Raw genomic sequence first — 19258 nt, 5'->3', positions numbered from 1 at the left:
AGATAGTGCTAAGGGTGGTCACATGCCTGTGGGCCCAAACCAACACAGTGCATGCGGTTGCCCAGACCCTCATGTTTTGAGGTCATGTTACTATGTTTGGGGAAAGACATTAATTGAAATAATCCAAGGTTGGAGAGATGGCTCATTGCTTAAGAGCACTGGCTGCTCTTTCAGAAGACCCAGGAATCCATATAATGGTTTGTGACTGTAACACCAGTCCCAAGAGATCCAACGTCCTCTGGTCTCCTCAGGCACCAGGCATATGGTGCACAGGCACACATGCAGGCGAACACCTGTAAAACGATATAGTAACTTTAGATAAAGAAATAACCTAGATCAGTAAATGAAACACTTGATCTCATTCTTCATTTATACACACACACACACACACACACACACACACACACACACAGGTAAACTTCTCTAAGGCTTTTATGCAATCCCCCAGTTTTTCTGTGTGTTTTGATCTTTCATCTTGCCCCTCACTGTTCTGATCCCCCTTTCTTTGCAATGTTGGGTTCATTTGCTTCCCAGGTGTTCCAAACTCCTAGACTTGAGGAAGTTCTTCGGGGACCTTAACCTTAGCCCTGGAGGCCACCTGAAAGTTTACGTAACACATCCCTTAGTCTTAGCAGAGTCACATGAGGAAGATGTTATCTTGTTTTTCATGGCTCAAGAGAACATTCCAGAGCCTAAACCTGTACTGTTTTGTCAGTCTGACTCTGTTTATCCTCATGCTTCAGTCCTATCCTGATTTGTGTTAGACTCTGTGATGATAACCAAACATTTCTCACTAGAAAGTTCTCTAAAATCAGAGCATGATGGCACTCACCTTTAATCCCAGCAGATTCTGGGAGACAGAAGCAGGCAGGTCTCTGAGTCTGAGGCAAGCAGTCTTCACAACCAGTTTGATGGCTACATAAACCCTCAGCCCTACATTTGTGAATTTCTATTTTGCTTCTTTGAGCAAATACTTAGTTAATAATTTGTTTAAATTTAGAATTGTTTTTAGTGTAAATGATAAGGATGTTTATAGAGCACAGAGGCTTATAGAAATTGCACCTGCATCAAAAAAACCCTGGGTTTTGTTTCTCTGTTCTCTCTCTCTCTCTCTCTCTCTCTCTCTCTCTCTCTCTCTCTCTCTCTCTCTCTCTCTCTCTCTCTCCTTTACTCCTTCTTGGTGATTTCTAGTTTTGTGTTTTCCCAGAAAATTTCTGGTCAAAATAATCAGAAACTATTTGTGTAATACCAGTAAGACAACAATGCCAATTTCTTTGGACATTAGTGAGATTATGAACAGTTTTCGGAATGTTTTGGGTCATTTAGATCCACGGTCTATTGTTTTCTCCTCCTCTTCTTCTTTCCTTCTTTATTTCGGGAAAACTGGCTAGAAGTGGTGACAACATACACAGGGTGCCATTTGGAGTTCATTGTTCCCCTGGCAGTTAACCTTGTCTGGCACCCTCGGTGTTAAGACAGTGCTTCCCAGGCATGTGGCTTTACTTTGGGAAAAAATCCATGGAAAAATTAGCCAAAAAAAGTAATGAGCGAAGCCCATGGGGACTTAAAGGAAATCATCACAGTAGGACACTGACCCTCTCTGTCTCCTTTTTCCTGAGGACACAGAATGAACCGAAGGATAAGTACCACACAGCATTATCTTCATACAAGCCCCAAAAAAGTACTGCTCCAAGTCAGAACTAAGGATTGTGAGGGTGAGGCTCCCGCATGCAAGGTCCCCCAACAGGTGCTGCCTGGAGAAATGTGAGGTTATCATCTCAACCACGCATGGCCTTTTTCTTTATGATGCTGCTTTATAGTGTATCTTTCCCCAATGATGGCTCTGGTCTCTCCACTCCTAAGTATCAGCAGACCCGATCTTCACTTTATTTTTGTTTGTTTGTTTAATTTGTTGAGATAGCTTCTCATTTAGCTCCAGCTGACCTGGGATTTGTTCTGATCCTATCTCCACCCCAGGAAAGCCAGAATTGTACCTGTGTGTGACATTCTGCATGATTTCTCTGGTACCCAAGGATTCATGCATGCTAGACAGGGACTCTACCAAACTCATTTATCTCCCCAGTCCATCATTTCTGTTCTGTTTGCAATAAAATCTGAAGGACAGACGGGTAAGTCAGTCACAGAAGAGAGGAAGAGAAACCGGCTCACAAATACAGATACTAGATAATTTTTAAATTAGAAAGACAGTACACATTATTTCATTGTATGCTTGTGAGGAGATGTGTGCACACATATACAAAGGCCAGAGAGTAATTCTGCACAGCCAGCTCTCTCTTTCTACCTTTATGTGGGTTCTGGGAGTCAAACTCAGGTTTCCAGGATTCCACTGCAAACACCTTTACTGCAGAGCCATCTCATAGGTCCCTGATTTCTTGTTTGTCTGTTGTTTAATTGAGGTGAGAGGGCCCAGTGGTACATGCTTGTAATCCCAGAACTTGGGATATGGAGTCAGGAAGATTAAGAGTTCAAGAGCTCATAATAAATTTGAGATCAGTCTTGGCTACAGGGGACTCTGTCTTAATAGAAAAAAATTTGAGAAACTTGGAAATAAAATAAAAACATTTAAATTATCTCAATAAGCATTGGTTCAAAAATTCATCTTCAAAACACTTTATATTATGATCCCTCTTATTGAACATGATATGGCTAATACTTCTTCGTATTAATAAAGTCACCTCATAGCCAAGTGTGATGGGCCATAACTGTAATCTCAATGTGTAAGGGCTGAGGCAGGTGGACACAGACTTTCCAGAAGGCCAGCCTGGGTTACATAGAGCCACTGTATCTCGAAACAAACAAACAAGAGCCAGGAATGGTAATGTTGGTCCTTAATGCCAGCACTCGGGAGGCAGAGGCATTCCAATCTGTGTGTGTTCCAGGCCACCGGCCTGGTCTAGAGTGAGTTCCAGGACAGCCAGGGATACACATGAGAGACCCTGTCTCAAAACAAAACCAAACTAACAAATGACAATTTGTAAGAGGCATGTGAATTCTTACATACCACATTCACTCAGTCACTTTTTTTTTTTTTAGCAAGTATTAGGTTAAGCTGTTTCCAGTAAACTGTTGTTGCTGTTGATTTGTTCTGTTGTTTATTTATTTTTATAAGGGGCTGGACTCCAGCCCTTGATCCTCCTGCCTCAGCATTCTGAGCACTGGCATTACAGGTGTACCACTTAGCCCACCTAGGTTAATGAATTATTTTCTTAGATTTATGAATTATTTATTAGGATACATTGCCCAAATTGAGATACATGGGGTAAGATTATTGAACATCTTAAAGCCCTGAAAATATAATGGCTTTCAAAAGAGTTTTAAAAATTAATGTTAACAGTCTATAAGAATATTTGCTTTTGTCAAACCTGCATTGAAATGTGGCTATTTAAAAAATTAGGTCTGTATATTATCTAGATATCATTTCCTTTCCAAATATAGACAACCTAATTAAATATCATTATCGCTAGCCCATGTCTTTACATGGGAAAGAAAGATAAGTATGTAAAATTTGAAATGTACAGATTAAGTGTTTTCCCCTCTGGCTTTTCTGTGAATTGCCTGGTGGTTGGGGGAGTATGGTGATGAATCTGTGAACCGATTTTGAGTCTCCATCGGTGATCTTTGAGGCAGATTTTCCGTAGTGTCAAGGGCTAAAGCCTGACTCATCTCCAGGAGAATTACATAAATTGCTGTGCTGAGCTGTGGTCCTCCAGTCTTTCTCAGCTTCTAATTATTGCAAGGTCAAAGCCTGGTAATCATCACCCAGATGTTCATCATGCTCATGTTCCGAACAGAATTTCTTTTGCATATACATATTTCAATGGTTTTTAACTGGGGGCACCAAGCATTGCAAAATGAAGTGCCTTGAGCTAGGAAAGAAATTCCGAAGACTTACTTAAACTACATTCTTTATTTACCTATTGTGTGTACAGCACAGCGGAGGTCAGAAGACAATTGATAGTTCTCTCCTTCCACCATATGGAGGAATTGAACTCAGGTCTTCAGGCTTGGCATCAAGTGTGTTAACATGTTGAGCTGTCTTGCTGGACCCAAAGATTTCAATGGCTGTTTTCTTTTCTTTTCTTTTCTTTCCTTTCCTTTTCTTTTTTAAACCCAATTTTTCTGAACTTGAGACCTCATTCTTGCTATTCTCCACAGAGAACAAGCCCCAATCTGTACATGCCAGCACATATCCATACATAGAAACCAAGTGGAAATAATCGCTGATGTATACGTGTGTGTATATATACATGTATGGACATTTTCCTGAAAGAACCCACCAGAAACTGGCTATAGTGATTAGTAAGACATGAGAACACATCTTCTCTTCCCTATCTGTGCATGTCATTTGATGGGAGCTACTGTTCCCCTTGAAAATCATTTTAGTATAAAACTGGATCACTTCCACCAATGTTCCGAAGAGAGATTCATCAATTTCCTGTGAGAACTAAGCAGTTGTGAAACGTCTCGATGGAGTCGAAACTTTCGTGCAGTCACACAGAAGGGCAGAATGACTTTAGCAGATGTTTAAGTGGGAGGCTGCCCTGACTGACTTTCCTTTGTGCCCTGGAATGCTATAATCCATAATGGAGTCAACGGGAAGGGTTAGGCAGGTTTGCAGAACAAGGAGAGGTGACCGCTGCCGGCCATAGCAGATGGGAGACAAGGTGCCCATAGATCCCGCTTTTACCTCTCTTCTGCAGCCCCCACCATGTGTAACAATAGCCAGCAAAGGACTTATTTTCATTCCACTACAGGCAGCACTTAGAACTCTTGGAGGACCTTGAGGGAATGCTGAAAATAAGGTAGTGTAAACATCCTGTGTCTGCTTATGCAGGAGCAACTTCTGGTTTTGAGCAGAGGCCCCTCATGAGATACAGATACACACACACACAAGTCAAGTAGACGCTTATCATCTACGCTTATTTATTTGCTTATTTGGGCTTTTTGAGGCAAGGTTCTCTCTGTCCCCACCGATCCCAAACTCTTGAAGCAACCTCAATCTTCCTGTCTCAACCTCCTGAATGCTCAGGTGGGCAGGTAGGCGCATGCCCAGTGTACATTCCTCCATCTAACAGGTAGCCACCGATTGACTATTGTGGTCTATGTTGGTATGGTGCGATGCTAAGACACAGGGGCTGCTTTCTGAGTAATTTAAGATGCAGTCTGTCTGCACAGCTAACAGCCTGGCAATATCTAAATGACAAATAATAAGCAATAACAATACCTTTCTTTTTTAATTCAAGAAGCACATAATTTTTGCTTACTCTCCCCTACTGTTTTTATTTCTATGTCCTAGAAATGAAGACCTGCCCTTAACAGTTTTTAAAACATAGCTTTGTAGGGAGAAAGAAAGAGTTCTGTTTTGTCATCACTATTTTCCCACAAAGAAACTGATCATTAAAACAATCCATTTCGCAGCAGCTAGGAAGAAAGTAAATACTTTTTCTAACAGTAGTGGAAGTTCCAGGCCTGGCGTCACACTTTTGTAACCTCAGCCCTTGGGAGGCCAAGGTAGGAAGGTGAAGAAGTGGGAGCTATCTTCCGCTATTGGACACTAGAAGCCAGCCTGGACTGCGAGAGACCTTTGAGTTTAAAAAAACAAAACAACAACCAAAACATCACTTCAGTAAGCAAGGAGCCTAGGCTTATTCATTCCCCGTAAACTGCAAAATAATAGCAATAACGCTAACAATAATAACAGTGACTCTTTAAAAAAACAACAAAAAAAATCACTTCAATAATCAAGTAGCTTAGGCTTGTTCATTCCCCGTAAACTGCAAAATAATAGCAATAACGCTAACAATAATAACAGTGACTCTTAAAGAAAAAAGAAAAGAAGGAATGAGGGAGGAACCTTGCTCTGGAAAAAAAAAAAGGAAGAAGGAGGAAAGAAAAGGAAACAAAGGAAGAAATAAATGCATCGATAATAATCTAATCATCATGGAGGCGGTATCGCTATAAAAGGAATCTGTGTAAACCATACAGTTTTGCAGCTACAGAGTGCTGCTTTTTAAGGTTTTCTAGAAATGCCCTTCACCTTTCTAGCCTTACTCACCAACACATGCCGTCACCCATTCTTCAGATAGTTTCCAGGCATGTTGGGAAACTCAGCCCAGACGTGGGATGGGTAATGAGGGCTGACTCCTGAGGGGGTCCATTGAGCCTGGGAGAGGCAAGCAAAACAGAACAAGTTAGAAAACGCTGGGGAGCATTCCTGCCATTTCTAGGATACCTTCTTCCGGGCAGGGCTTGTCTGCAGGGTGGTTATAAACCTTTGACTGTTTTCTAGAATTTTAAAAGATTTGCTCCTAACAGCCTGTCTGCTGTTTGTTGTTTCCTCGGAGGGATGGGGGCTTGGAGCTGTTTACTCTGTCATCTTGCCCTTACCACTTCCTGGTAGAAGGTGTTGGGAGGGCGGGGCAGAAGGCCACAACAAGTGTCATTCCTTAGGGGCTGCCTGTTTTGTTTTGTTTGTTTTTAAGTATCATATGTTTTTTTAAACTGTGTGTCGTGTGTCTGTGTGGGGTATGCGCAGTGCCCACAGAGGATGGAGGCCTAGGATCCCGTGAATCTGGAATTAGAGGCATTTGTGAGCCTTGGGTGCTGGGAGTTGAACTTAGGTCCTGTGCTACAGCAGTATGTGCTCTGAAAAGATAAGCTATCTCTCAAGTCTGTGCCTTGTATTTTCGTTTGTTTATTTTGAGACAAGGTCTCTCACTGGCCTAGAGTTCACCAAGTAGGCTAGGCTGGCTGGCCCATTGAGCGCCAGGGGTCTGCCTGTCTCTATTTCTAACCCTGGAATTATAAAGGTGTGTCACCACACCTAGCTTTTGTGGGATCTAACTCGAAGCACAAGCACTCAATGGACTTTGCTATCTCAGGCTCCTCAGTAAGGTTTTAAAGGCTAACTTGTCCCAGATCACTCCCTCTCAAAATGGGACAAACTAGTGTGTGCATTTGTTCTGAGGATGAGCAGAGAAAATGAAAGAATAAATGTGTCTGGCTCTTTGTGAATGTCATTAAAAATACCAGCTAGAGGGCTGAGAAGGTAACTCAGTTGATAGAGCGCTTGCCAGCTAGAGGGCTGAGAAGGTAACTCAGTTGATAGAGCGCTTGCCAGCTAGAGGGCTGAGAAGGTAACTCAGTTGATAGAGCGCTTACCAGCTAGAGGGCTGAGAAGGTAACTCAGTTGATAGAGCGCTTGCACAAAGCCCTGGATACTATCTTCACTACCATACAAACCAGGCATGGTCTTGTATCCTGTAATCCCAACACTTAAGAATTATGAGGCAGGAAGTCCAGAAGCTCAAGGTTATAATTGGCTGTATAGCAACTCTGAGGAAAGCCTGGGGTACACAAGACTGTCTCAAAAAGGAAAGAAAAAAATATATATCAGTAGCTGTTATTATATGTGACTGGAAATCCTTGATGTTACTTCCTAGAAAACTGCATTATCCCACTGTAGTAAGCTTTAACTTCTTGTTTTGAAATGGAAGGTAGCATGAGTCATTCTTCGTGGCAGCCTCTGGACCTCAAGTATCTGGAATGTCTATTTCATCTTTGACCAGGGTCTAGATCCACAGTTATGTTTAACAAAGATGGGACTTCTAAAGCTAGACCTGAACAAAAAGAATGAGGGAACACATATTAAATTCTTATAAGGATAAAGGACACGCATACAGGATCAGTCCTCTCCAGAGGCCTCTACCAGATAAACCAAAAAAAGAAATGCAGACAGAAAGCCAAAACAAGGCTGAGGGTGCTCTCCTGCCAGAATACCTAAATAAAACACCTGGAAAAGTCATGGCAAATAACCTGAAGGGGAAGCAGATTCCTTTTGGACTGTTAACTGACTCACATTGTTTTTCACAACTTCCCAGAAGCAAGCACTGAAGTGGTCCAACTGGGGTCAGTACCTGCACCTCCTAAACTTGAAAATCTGTACGCAGTGACGCGTTCCGCCCCTCCACGGGTTGTGTAGATATTTTCCATTCCTTCCACTTTCCCCTACTTATTTCTTCATGAGCTTAATGACCTACACACTGAATACCAAAGAGACGTTGGATAAAGAACCCTTGTGGAGAAAGATGACTAACTTGGCTAACTGCTAACCCAGTTTCAAAATAAATAGCTTACATCCCTGTTACTCAAAACTTTGCAAAAGATGTATCCATGGCATAGCTACTTATGCAGAAAGTCTCACTCTGTGTTTTTCAGGTATCGCGTTTAACACGTGCCTCATATCAAATACAAGAAAGGAAATCTAAAAAAAAGCCCCACTGGCAGGCTCCTCTATGATCAACTTTGCCAGAACATCTGGGAGTCACTGGGAAAAATTAACGTTTGTAGACTCTTGGAATTGCCAGATTATGAGCCAGTTTTGCAGAAGCAATTTTTGTGCAAGCCAAGGCATATCAGACATATTTTAAACCCACAGACCATCAAGTACTGTACAGATAGACTAGTACAGGAGAAAAGTAGCAAATACTTAGTTCCATTTATCACAGGAAGGAAAAAAAAACCACCCATTTGTTGACAATTGCATTTGGCAAGCCAGATTCTACGGCTGAACTCTGAATGGAAGATTGAATATCAGGCTTTTCTTTTCTACAAGAAAAGCAAGCATGATAAATTATAGCATAGACCAATTAGAAGAACCACATTGGCTTTGACTCTGACACAGCTCCCCTGTCAGGAAGCAGAAAAATTTTCACCTACGACAGCCTCATATAAAACTGAGACCCACACACTTACACAAACCCCTTTGTTAACTGTGTTTTTGGAAGAAAGCTCATGGGGAAAATCACTAAAGGGTACAGTATTGTTTGTAATGAGAGATATTTAAAATAGTTTTCTCCTTGTGGGCTGAGAAGTGGACGCTTGTGTCTGGTTTCACGCAGGACTGGGACTCATTCCTTGTAGCATGCTTCTGCAGCATAGCGACTCAACGGCGTCACACTTAGCTTCTAGCCTACACCAGTGGATAACATTACTCAAGCCATGTTATTTCCTTTTGGCAGAAGTTCGTCAAAACCAGATGAGGTGCCTAAGCCAAGTATTGGTGACACACGCCTTTAATCCCAGCACTCGGGAGGCAGAGGCAGGAGGATCTCTGTGAGTTCGAGACCGGGCTGGACCGACAGCCTCCAAAACAATACAGAGAAACCCTGTCTCGTAAAACCAAAAAAAAAAAAAAAAAAAAAAATGAGGTGCCTAAAACTATACCAATATTTTAAATCCACTACTCTTTCTAGATGGAACACTGGCATGGTTGTCAATCCTTACTTAAGCCAGAATCATCAGTTAGAAAGAAGTGTGCAAAGGAAATCTTGATGCAGGGTTTTTGTTTTGTTTTGTATGAATACTAATAACTTACTGAGTTATTCTTGAACTTCTGCAAAGAATTTTGTTGTTGTTTGCTTTTTCAGACACAAAGTGTGCTGTGGTTGTAGAAAACAATATAGAAGATGCAATGCCCAGATGTGTGTTGTGTCTAGTATTAGACTAAGGCCCAACAGTTTTTGTTTTTTGATGTGTGTGTGTGTGTGTGTGTGTGTGTGTGTAAAGAAGAAAATACTTACACTAATTTACACTAATGGACTTAGGGAGCCCATTCCACATAGAGGGATACACTCTCAGCCTAGGCACATGGGGGAAGGCCTAGGCCCTGCTCCAAATGATATGATGGACTTTGAAGATCCTCCATGGAAGGACTCACCCTCCCTGGGAAGCAGAAAGGGGATGCGATAAGGGGCCAGCGGGGGCAGGTGAGGAGGGGAGGGAGAGGGAACTGGGATTGACATGTAAAACAAGCTTGTTTCTAATTTAAATTTTTTAAAAAGGGGGAAAAAAAGAAAATAATTTTGCAAGGAAGAAGAAAAAACAAACAAACAAAAACCAGAATTGCAGTGTCAGAGACAAACAACAGGTCTTATCACAGTCCTACCTCAAAGGTGGGGAGTCTCTCCCGTCATTTACAGAGGCATCAGCTACTCCACATTAACCCCATCCTGTAACATTTATTGCCATAAATTCAGAAGGCTTGGTACACCAGAAGAAACAAAAACACATGTGCTAAACCACATCTTGGTGTAATTGGCATGCCTTTCAATTCCAAGAGCTCAAGATGAATGGGATTTTGGTGCTCAGTTTATTCATCTTTATTTTGGCTTTTGTGCTAGGATCATACACTGGAGCCTCGAGTGGCTTTGAACTCCTAGTAATCCTCCTGTCTCAGCCTCCCAAGTGCTGAGATTAAAGGTTTTGTACCACTGTGCCTGGCTCTGATCCTCATTTTAATGCTATATGGAGCATTCATTCATTCATTCATTCAACAAATACTGAGGGATGTCTATAGTATACCACGTACCCCTTTTAATGACTCAGTGTTTATAACATACCACAAAGAAAACAAATGAGAAGTTGTTGTTTTAGAGATAATCACTGCCATGGGTAAAAGAGAAGAAGGACAAGAAAAGGAAGTTCCCATTTCAATAGGAGAAAAGATGGGCTGAATGGTGACATTTGAGCCCACACCTGGAGGTGAGTGTTGTGTGCATACGTGAGTGAGAAAGTTCTAGGCTCAGGACTTAGCACACACAATGCCTGTGAAGAAGTTTTTTTACTTTTACTGTCTTATTTGCAGAGTTTTGTCAACAAACAGCAAAGTTTATTCATTCATTCATTCTTTTTTCCTTTCTTCCTTCCTTCTTACCTTCTTCCTTCCTTCCTTCCTTCCTTCCTTCCTTTCTTTCTTTTAAACAGTGTCTCACATTGTAGCTCAAGCTAGCCTGGAACTCCCTTTATACCCATGCTGGCCTCAAAACACTCATGCCAGCCCTCTTCTCTGGAATGAATTGTAGACAGGAGCCACCATGCCTGGCTTTTAACAGCAAAGTTCTTTGATGCACAATTTTCACCTCCTCATATTCCCCAGTCTCCCTGTCATCACAATCCTGTAAAACGATGATTCTCAACCTTCTCAATGCTGCGACACTTTAGAATAGTTCCTCAGTTGTGGCGATCTCCAACCATAAAATTATCTTTGCTGTTACTTCATAACTGTAGTTTTACCACTGTTATGGATTAAAATGTAAGTATCTGTGTTTTCTAATGATCTTAGGTGACCCCTGTGAAGGGGTCATTTGACCCCCAGAGGAGCACAACCCACAGGTTGAGAACTACTGCTGTAGACATGTCTCATGGTTTGAACATGGATGACAGTAACATTGCCAATCATACAAATTTACAGTTTAACCACACCCTTAGTCCTAACTCTTAATTTTGCTATCCTTTCCAGTGAAGAGAGTAAGGCTGAGATTAAGTTCTATCCCTGGATGTGTGTACACAGTTAGGGGTAGGGCAGTCTAAATTTCAACAAGGTATATATTATTCTAAAGCCCGTGTTCCAGTTGTATATATTTTTACCCAGCATGCTCTAAGACAAATTCATGGAGCTTCTCCTACCCAGTGAACTGTGTGACCAACACCATGAAACTCCCATCTGCCAGTGTCCCCAGTGGTAAGTCACCTCATTCCTTTCAGAGTTTTTCCCAATTATTGATCAGGAAGACTCAACTAAATCACCCATCAGATACTTTCTAGACACAAATACTTCTATTCTCTGAGAGCATTAACTGTAGCGATTTTAATACACTTTGAGTCCCACCAAATCAATGACCTGGTCGATAAACACGCATCGATTGCTGTCTCTCCAAGTCGGGCATAGTCTACAAATACTGTGCCACAAGGAAATTTTACTTAAGAATGTAATCAAATGCTTTGGAGTTGAATCCACAGAGGTTTGGTTTAGACACCTCAGTCTCCTGTCAACTCTCAAGCGGAAGCACAAATGCCTGCATGTCTGGGCAGGAAATTTAAGGAGGTAAAATGGAATGGATGTATACATTTGGCTTGCCGCCAAGTATACATTTTAAAATATCTTGAGAACCTTCTTCCAGTCTCTGTTACGACTGCGCTCACAAATGCAGATATGGGATATGCAATCATTGATTCCGGTGATACTATCGAAGACGGTATGTAAGAAGCTAAGCTCTCTTAGAGAATCAAAACCTGCCACCCTATTGGTGCTTCAGTCAGCAGCGCTGGGGAGTACATTCATGAGAGTGAGGATTGTCCCTCTTTCCACACTTGTCCGAGCACTCCTCCCATGTCCCACCAGTCACCCACAGTGATGCATTACGGAACAACTGATGGAGTATGTGTACCTGAGTCTTGAGAAACTAAAGTCAGTTCTCAGATGACAGCTTGACTTATATAGTCCACACTTGGCCTCTGGGAACAGACTTGTAGCTCAGAGGCAGAGCATGGTTCAACATTCTCCACTGGAAACAAAACAAAACAATAGTACTGTGAGGCTCAACAGATAATAATAACGATAATAATATAATAATTATAAAAGACATGGACTCTAGCTCTCAATTTATGGACACCATTATATTTGTCTCTAGCCCTGTTTCCTTAATCATAAAGTAAAAAATGTAGTGAGGAAAACCCCATTCTGTCTCCCTAAGTCTAATCCTAGAACTCTGCTTCCTGGTATTCAATACAGACACACTTGATTTGCGGTGGGGGTGTAACTCGGGATTAGAGCTCTTGCTTGACTTGTGTGAAGCCCTGTGCCCTGTGTTGCATCCTCGGCACTGCCCCTCCACCCCAGTTTTTTTTTTTTTAACAGAAATCCAAGCTGGATGTCTTAACCGTATCAGTCCTGAGTTGCACGAATGGCGGGGGTTGGGGGGGTGGGGGGTAAACTGCTATCAATTTACATGCATGGGGGCCAAGCTGAAAAATATTGAAACCAGGGAGAAGGCAAATGGAATAAAACCACAGAAGGAGGAAGATTTGTCCAGTTGCTTGCTCTCACAATCTCTTCCAGGGTCAAGAATAGTCATGTGTCTCACTATATGTGGGTATGATTAGTGTTAGGCAACTGAATGGATGTAAATCACTAGTTCACAGAGATCAAAGCCATTAAGTCCTATTGCTGACCCTACAGTAATCCCCTGACCAGACTCCCACTGTGCCTATTCAAATGCCATGTCTATTCCAGGGGAGGTTGGTAAGACAGACAAACGCACAGACTCTGGCCATGTTTGCTGTAGTGACACAGTATGGGCACAGTCACACCCTGCTGCTGCTGTAGGTGACAGGAGACTTAATTGCCCAAGCAGCGGCATGGGAATCCCAATCAGCTGTGGGTGAAGTCCCAATGCTAGGGTGAGTGTTCCATCTACATAACTGTGCCTGGGCACAAGAAGAGAGTCCTCGCGTGTTTCCAGGCCTACCACGCAAGGTGAGCTCCTGTTTCCTCCAGCAGCCAAAGACTGGGAACCACTTTGACTCTAGGTGACCGTCCTCCTGGTCGCTGACTCCCAAAAGTCAGACTATCTGGGACTCCCATCTTCTGTTTACTGTCATTCATGGTCCTGGCAAATCCTTCTAGCTGCCCCTCACACCCATTCTATCTTCTCTGTCTTCATAGTCCCCCTCCATCCACAGTCTCACCAGGTCTTCTCTGGGGTTACAGCAGCTACATCAGCTCAGTTCCTATGTTTTCCACCTCTGGACTTTCACAGACTGACAAGGATCCAGAATTCCCACAGCATGCAGAACACACTGATATTTAAAACCTTCGACCTGGTTTCTACTCCTTTTCCCCTTGAGTCTTCAGTTCAGTCTTCAGTCCTAAATGGGTTTTCTCCCAACTGTTGCCCAAACCCGCCTGGTTCAGTTTGAGCCTCACACCTTTGTGCTGTCCCATCCTCCCTGGGCACCGCCACCACAGATTACCTCCTCACTGTTCCAGCTGCTGCCAGCGGTTTGCAGATCTGTTCAGGGCTACTTCTTCCTTGACATCTTTGTTACTTCCACCTTCAAACTCTGACAAAACTTAAAAGCTATGCAACACACCTCCCGCTTAGGGGAACTTAAAAGGTCCATACCTGCATTGTGGGTGTCTATGGCCTACCCCTTAGTCAATGAATTTTCTTTGCACTTTTATACAAAGCAAGATAGTAGGAACCTGGTCGTAAATAATTCCATGAAAGGAAATTAATGGAAGCCAGGCGATCTTTATGAGTTTGAGGCCAGCCTGAGCTGCAGAGCTAGTTCCAGAACAGCCAAAGCTACACAGAGAAACCCTGTCTTGAAAACACATGTGCTACATACAGAGACCTTGTCTTCACACACACACACACACACACACACACACACAAGTTAACGGAAAAAGACTTTTTGTTCTCTTGGAGGAAAAGAACTGGAGCCACAATTAGCAATTGGGTTTGGTTTGGTTTGGTTTTTGAGACAGTGTCTCATGTAGTCCAAGGTGGCCTTGAACTAACCGTAGGACAGTGTAGCCCTAACAGCAGATCTTCCTGGCTCAGCCTTCTGAGTGCTGGAATCACAGGTGTGCCCTGCCACACCTGGTTTACATGACCCTAGGGACTGACCCAGCGCTTCATGAACATCAGGCATGCACTCTACCAAGTGAGCTCCGGCCTTTCAAAACCAGTCATTTTTAAGGCAGAGTTATACCATACCAGTCAGGACAGCTCCCTGAAAGCGCTGCCCAGCACTTTAAGATGCCTGCTTTCCCGCCCCAGCTGTCTATTTTACATTTCTTCACCATGCACCTTGAAGTGGAAGAAAAAAAATGACTTCTCTAGCTAATTAGATAAGTATTTTGAGAATCTCTGTTGTAGATTAAGGAGAAACAATGAGTTTAGTACAAACTGCTTAACTGATTTATGGAAAGTTGTATGAAAATCATTATGAATAAGTCATCAATAAATTTGGGACAAATTCAAAAATCTTACCTAGCTTTTCTCATATCAACATCATGAGTGATTTATAACATCTCTCTCTCACACATACTCATATACATCATTTTAGATCAACGTTCTTCAAATTAAGATAAAGAGGAGTAGAGAAAAATGACCATGATAGCTTCCTATCCAGCATTCTCACCACTACTGAACTCTCTGTTGACTCCAGGCATTTTACAGAATTGACCTTTTGTCTCTCCCATGAGCAGATCTATTAATGATGTATTTCGAGGTTTACTTCCTATAATTTATTTTTAAGAATTTTAGACACTGACATCTCCTGCAATAATATGTTCTAATGGCCTTTATCTTCTAATGTATAAATACCAAAGTGATACATGAAGGTTTCAAAACCATACTATTAAACATTAGAAAATTTTACCCTGCCTGAACTACAAGGCCTATTCGAGGCCAGTGTTGTCATTTTAGCAAGAATCTGTCCTAAAACAAAATGTGTAGTTTAGAGAGGGGATGTGTGGTCTAGCTCAGTGGTGTAGCATATGCTTACCGAGCGTGAAGCTCTGAGTTCAGCTCCCACAGTTCCCAGTACAAAAAAAAAAGAAGGAAGGAAGAAGAGAGAAAGGGTGATGGAAAGTCTGGAATGTAGCTCAGCTAGTAGAGTGTCTGCCTAGCATGCTAGTATACATGAGGTCCCTCTTTTGATCCCCAGCACCACATAAAACTGGGCATAGCAGCAGGCATCTGCAATTGCAGTGCTTGAGAAGGGGATCCGGAGTTCAAGGTCAGCCTGGGCTGTATAAAAACTAATTAACTAACTGACCAGATAAACAAAGGGCAGCAGACATGAAATAGATTGGCGAGATGTTGATAACTGTTTAAACTGGATGGTAGGTAAATACAAGATTAGAAAACTAACATGGGGAGTAAGTTTGAAATATTCCATAGTAGCACATATGTAGTTATAATCCCCTCTGTCACCACACCCTCAGAGTGAAAATCCTGTTAGAGAAATCTTAAATATTTATCCCAGAGAACCAAATTGCACTGGGCATTCCTTTGGTTCTGATCTGACTTCAGAGACAAGTGTCCTGTGAACACTCAGTAGGATCCACAGTAATGATTTCTCCCACCTCTGTGAGGTACCCACAGCTATAGGATTTAGCTGTAGCACAGGGCCAATTAGCCGTGACAGTGGCGATAATGACTGATGAACTCACAGTTGAGCAGCACTGTATAGGAATCATGAAGAATGGCCCATTATGCTCACATACCAACACAGAGAACAAGGAGTTCTTGATGGCTCCTGCATAAAAGACATTTTGAAAGCAAACTATGATGCAGAATCATTCATAAGCAAATGGCTCCAAAGGTCACAAGGCCAGAAGGTAGCTACAGAGTTGAGCCTAGAAAGGTAGTTTTTTGATGGTAATTTTCCATAATGGTAGAGTTTTGTTGTTGTTTTGTTTATTTTTTGTTTCTCCAATTAGGGTTTCTTTTTGTAGTCCTGACTGTCCTAGAACTCCCTCTGTAAACCAGGCTGGCCTCAAACACAGATCTACCTGCCTCTGCCTCCTGAGGACTGGGATTAAATGTATATGCTACCACCACCATTTAGTTTATGGTTTTTAAAGCAATGAGAACTTTTTGCAACTAGAAAATGTAAAAAGTGGCCTGACATTGGTGGCACACGCCTTTGATCCAGCACTTGGGAGGCAGAGGCAAAGGGATCTCTGAATTTGAGGCCAGTCTGGTCTACAGAGTGAGTTTCAGGACAGTCAGGGCACACAGAGAAACCCTGTCTTGAAAAACAAACAAATAACCCCCCCAAAGCACTTAACATGAGATTTGTCTGTATACAGCATACAATAATGTAGCAATATTAACTGTGGGCATAGTGTGGTCCCGAAACCTAACCATCTTGAATGACCGAAGCTTCACACCCCTCATTTCCCGGTCTCCCCAGCCCCAGAAACCATCATTCTCCTTCCCGCTTCTGAGTGTTTAACTAGGAACATGTTCACTTCGCAGAAGCCGGATTATGAATAGTTTGCCCTTCTGAGACTTGTTTCACTTAGCATAAAGTCCTTGGGGCTCATTCATGTTGTCACATGTGACAGGATTTCCTCCTTTTCAAAGGCCAAATAATATTCCATTGTAAGCATACACTACGTGTACTTTATCCATTCATCCATTCATAGACATTTGATTTGTTCTGTCATCTTGGCTGTTGTGAATAATGTTGCAATGATGAATAGCAGAGCACAGAGACCTCCACACCCTGATTTCCATATTTACTGTGAATCCTTGAGAGAATGAACATGTTCTACATTATACATTAACACAGAAGGCTTCTTTAAAAATTTTTTTATTTATGACGATGATGCATGTGTGAGTGTGTGTGTGTGTGTGTGTATGCCATGGCAGGTGTTTAGAAATCAGAGGACGACTTCCAGGAATTAATTTTCTTCTTACACTGTGGGTTCAGGGTTGTGCAAGCAAGGGCTTTTGCCCATGAAGCCATCTTGCTGGCCCAAGGAAGTCTTGAAGAAAAATTCAGAACTAAGCAGGTATCCTCAGTAACACTGCTGAGAACATCATTACTGCAATGGAAATCATTTACCCACTGAGTGCTCAGGATTAAAGAGTTCCCATATATAGTACTTCAGTGCTACAATCAGCAGAGTTCTGAACACCCCAGTAAGGGCACAGTACTCTGTATGCACATGCCTTAACCCTGGGATCCCCACTGCAGAACAGTATACCTGGAACCAGTGACATAATGACTGGATTTTCACATCAGTTCTTTCCCCCTTATGTTTTCAAGGTGAAAGAACCATGTAATCACACCAATATCCTGACCAAGCCGGATCCAAGAACCTTCTGGACTAATGATGATTCAGGTATTTTTAGATCCATGTACCTAGGGCCTGGATAGTGCTAGGTGCTTTCTGTACTGTTTACCTGCATGCTGTGTCTAGCTCCCATATAAATGCAGTTCACTATCTATTTTATTCTCATAAACATTCTTCCCTTGTATTTCTCTACTTTAATATCTGAGGTATATATACCATCTGGTACAGCTTTGTGGTTGCAAAGTATATTCCAGTGCTGGGGAACTGAAGAGCGGCTCTGGTTCCTAGAGTGACTGGGAGAAGAGTGGAATAACATAGGCAAGGACATTACCTCGAATTTCTTAGTGGATACAGCTCACACTCCTAATCTCAGCACTCAGGAGGCTGAGTCGGGAGGATCAAAGCCAGGAGCTCAAGGCCAGCCTGGGCTATCTAGAAAGGAAAAGGTATTCAAGGAACCTAAAATAAATCATATATTAAAGTCCTTATGGGGACTGGAGAGATGGCTCAGAGGTTAAGAACACTGGCTGCTCTTCCAGAGGTCCTGGGTTCAATTCCTGGCAACCACATGTTGGCTCACGGTCATCCATAATGAGATCTGGTGCCCTCTCACACATGGAGGCATAATGTTGTATACATAATAAATACATAAAATCTTTTTTTAAAAAAATCATACAGCAATGACTGTGCTATATGATTCAATGGTCTGACGCCTATCAGCATAAGATGAGCACCGCTCTGAGAGATGAGACACTGTGCTCCAACTTATACAAGATCAGCAGGGCACAGAGCTCGCTGGTAGAGCATGTCCCTAGCATGTACAAGGCCTTGGGTTTGCTCCCCAACATCAATAAAACAAAAACTAAGCAAAACAAAAGATCCTTGGATGTGGGCTGGGATTGAAGTTCCGTGGTAGAGGGCTTAACTAGCATGTATCAGGCCTAAGTTCAAGGTGTAAGATTGAGAAAAAAAAGTCAGACAGGGTAAAGTGTGTTCTAGAAGCAGAAAAGACTTTTGTCTGTGAGCCATTAGGCTGAAACACACTGAGTAGACACTAGAAATGAAAGGGGGGAGGGCTGACGCCCAAAGGAGCTAACCCAACTACGAGCGAGAATGGGTTTCACCTTCTCTAATTAAGTAGGGTCTAATGAAATAGAAAGCCCTTGCTGATCCCTTGTATTTATGTTGTGGCTCACACATTTATGAAGTGTGTTCACAAAAATTTAATTTGATGTCTGCAGTAGGCCTGTGAAATAGGAGGGGCCCTCTAACCCTTGGATGCTGGAAAGGAGGTAACAGGCTAGAATGGTTGTCTGATACTATCCAAAACCCAAGGCCAGAATAGTCAAAGGTTGGGAGAAGGGCAGAATTGGGCGCCAGCTGCTACACTCCACTCCCTGGAGCAGTGGGACTAACTGTGTGCTGTAATCTTTTCTTCATAAGGCAGAGTCAAAGACTGTGTCTACCAACAAAAGCAAGGGACTTGGGGCGGCGGGGTGTGTGAAAAATTCTCTGATGGGTTTCTTCTCTTTGAAAGACCAAGTTTGCAGTCTAAACTCATCAACTCTATCGTTTTCT

The 19258-nt window shown here is 42.4% G+C and overlaps 1 protein-coding gene across 1 annotated transcript in view; it reads left to right on the top strand.

Moving 5' to 3' along the window:
* Sgk1 (serum/glucocorticoid regulated kinase 1) overlaps positions 1-19258 on the top strand; it is a 114633-nt gene that overhangs the window by 66691 nt on the left and 28684 nt on the right. The window contains exon 3 of the mRNA XM_040758206.1: positions 17653-17728. Within this exon, the coding sequence (XP_040614140.1) occupies positions 17653-17728 (76 nt within the window). The remainder of the gene's footprint in view (positions 1-17652; positions 17729-19258) is intronic.

This window comes from Mesocricetus auratus, unplaced genomic scaffold, assembly GCF_017639785.1.
Source record: "Mesocricetus auratus isolate SY011 unplaced genomic scaffold, BCM_Maur_2.0 Super-Scaffold_100018, whole genome shotgun sequence".
Taxonomy (NCBI): domain Eukaryota; kingdom Metazoa; phylum Chordata; class Mammalia; order Rodentia; family Cricetidae; genus Mesocricetus; species Mesocricetus auratus.
The sequence above is the reverse complement of the archived record's forward strand: the minus strand, read 5'-3'. Positions and strand labels throughout refer to the sequence as shown.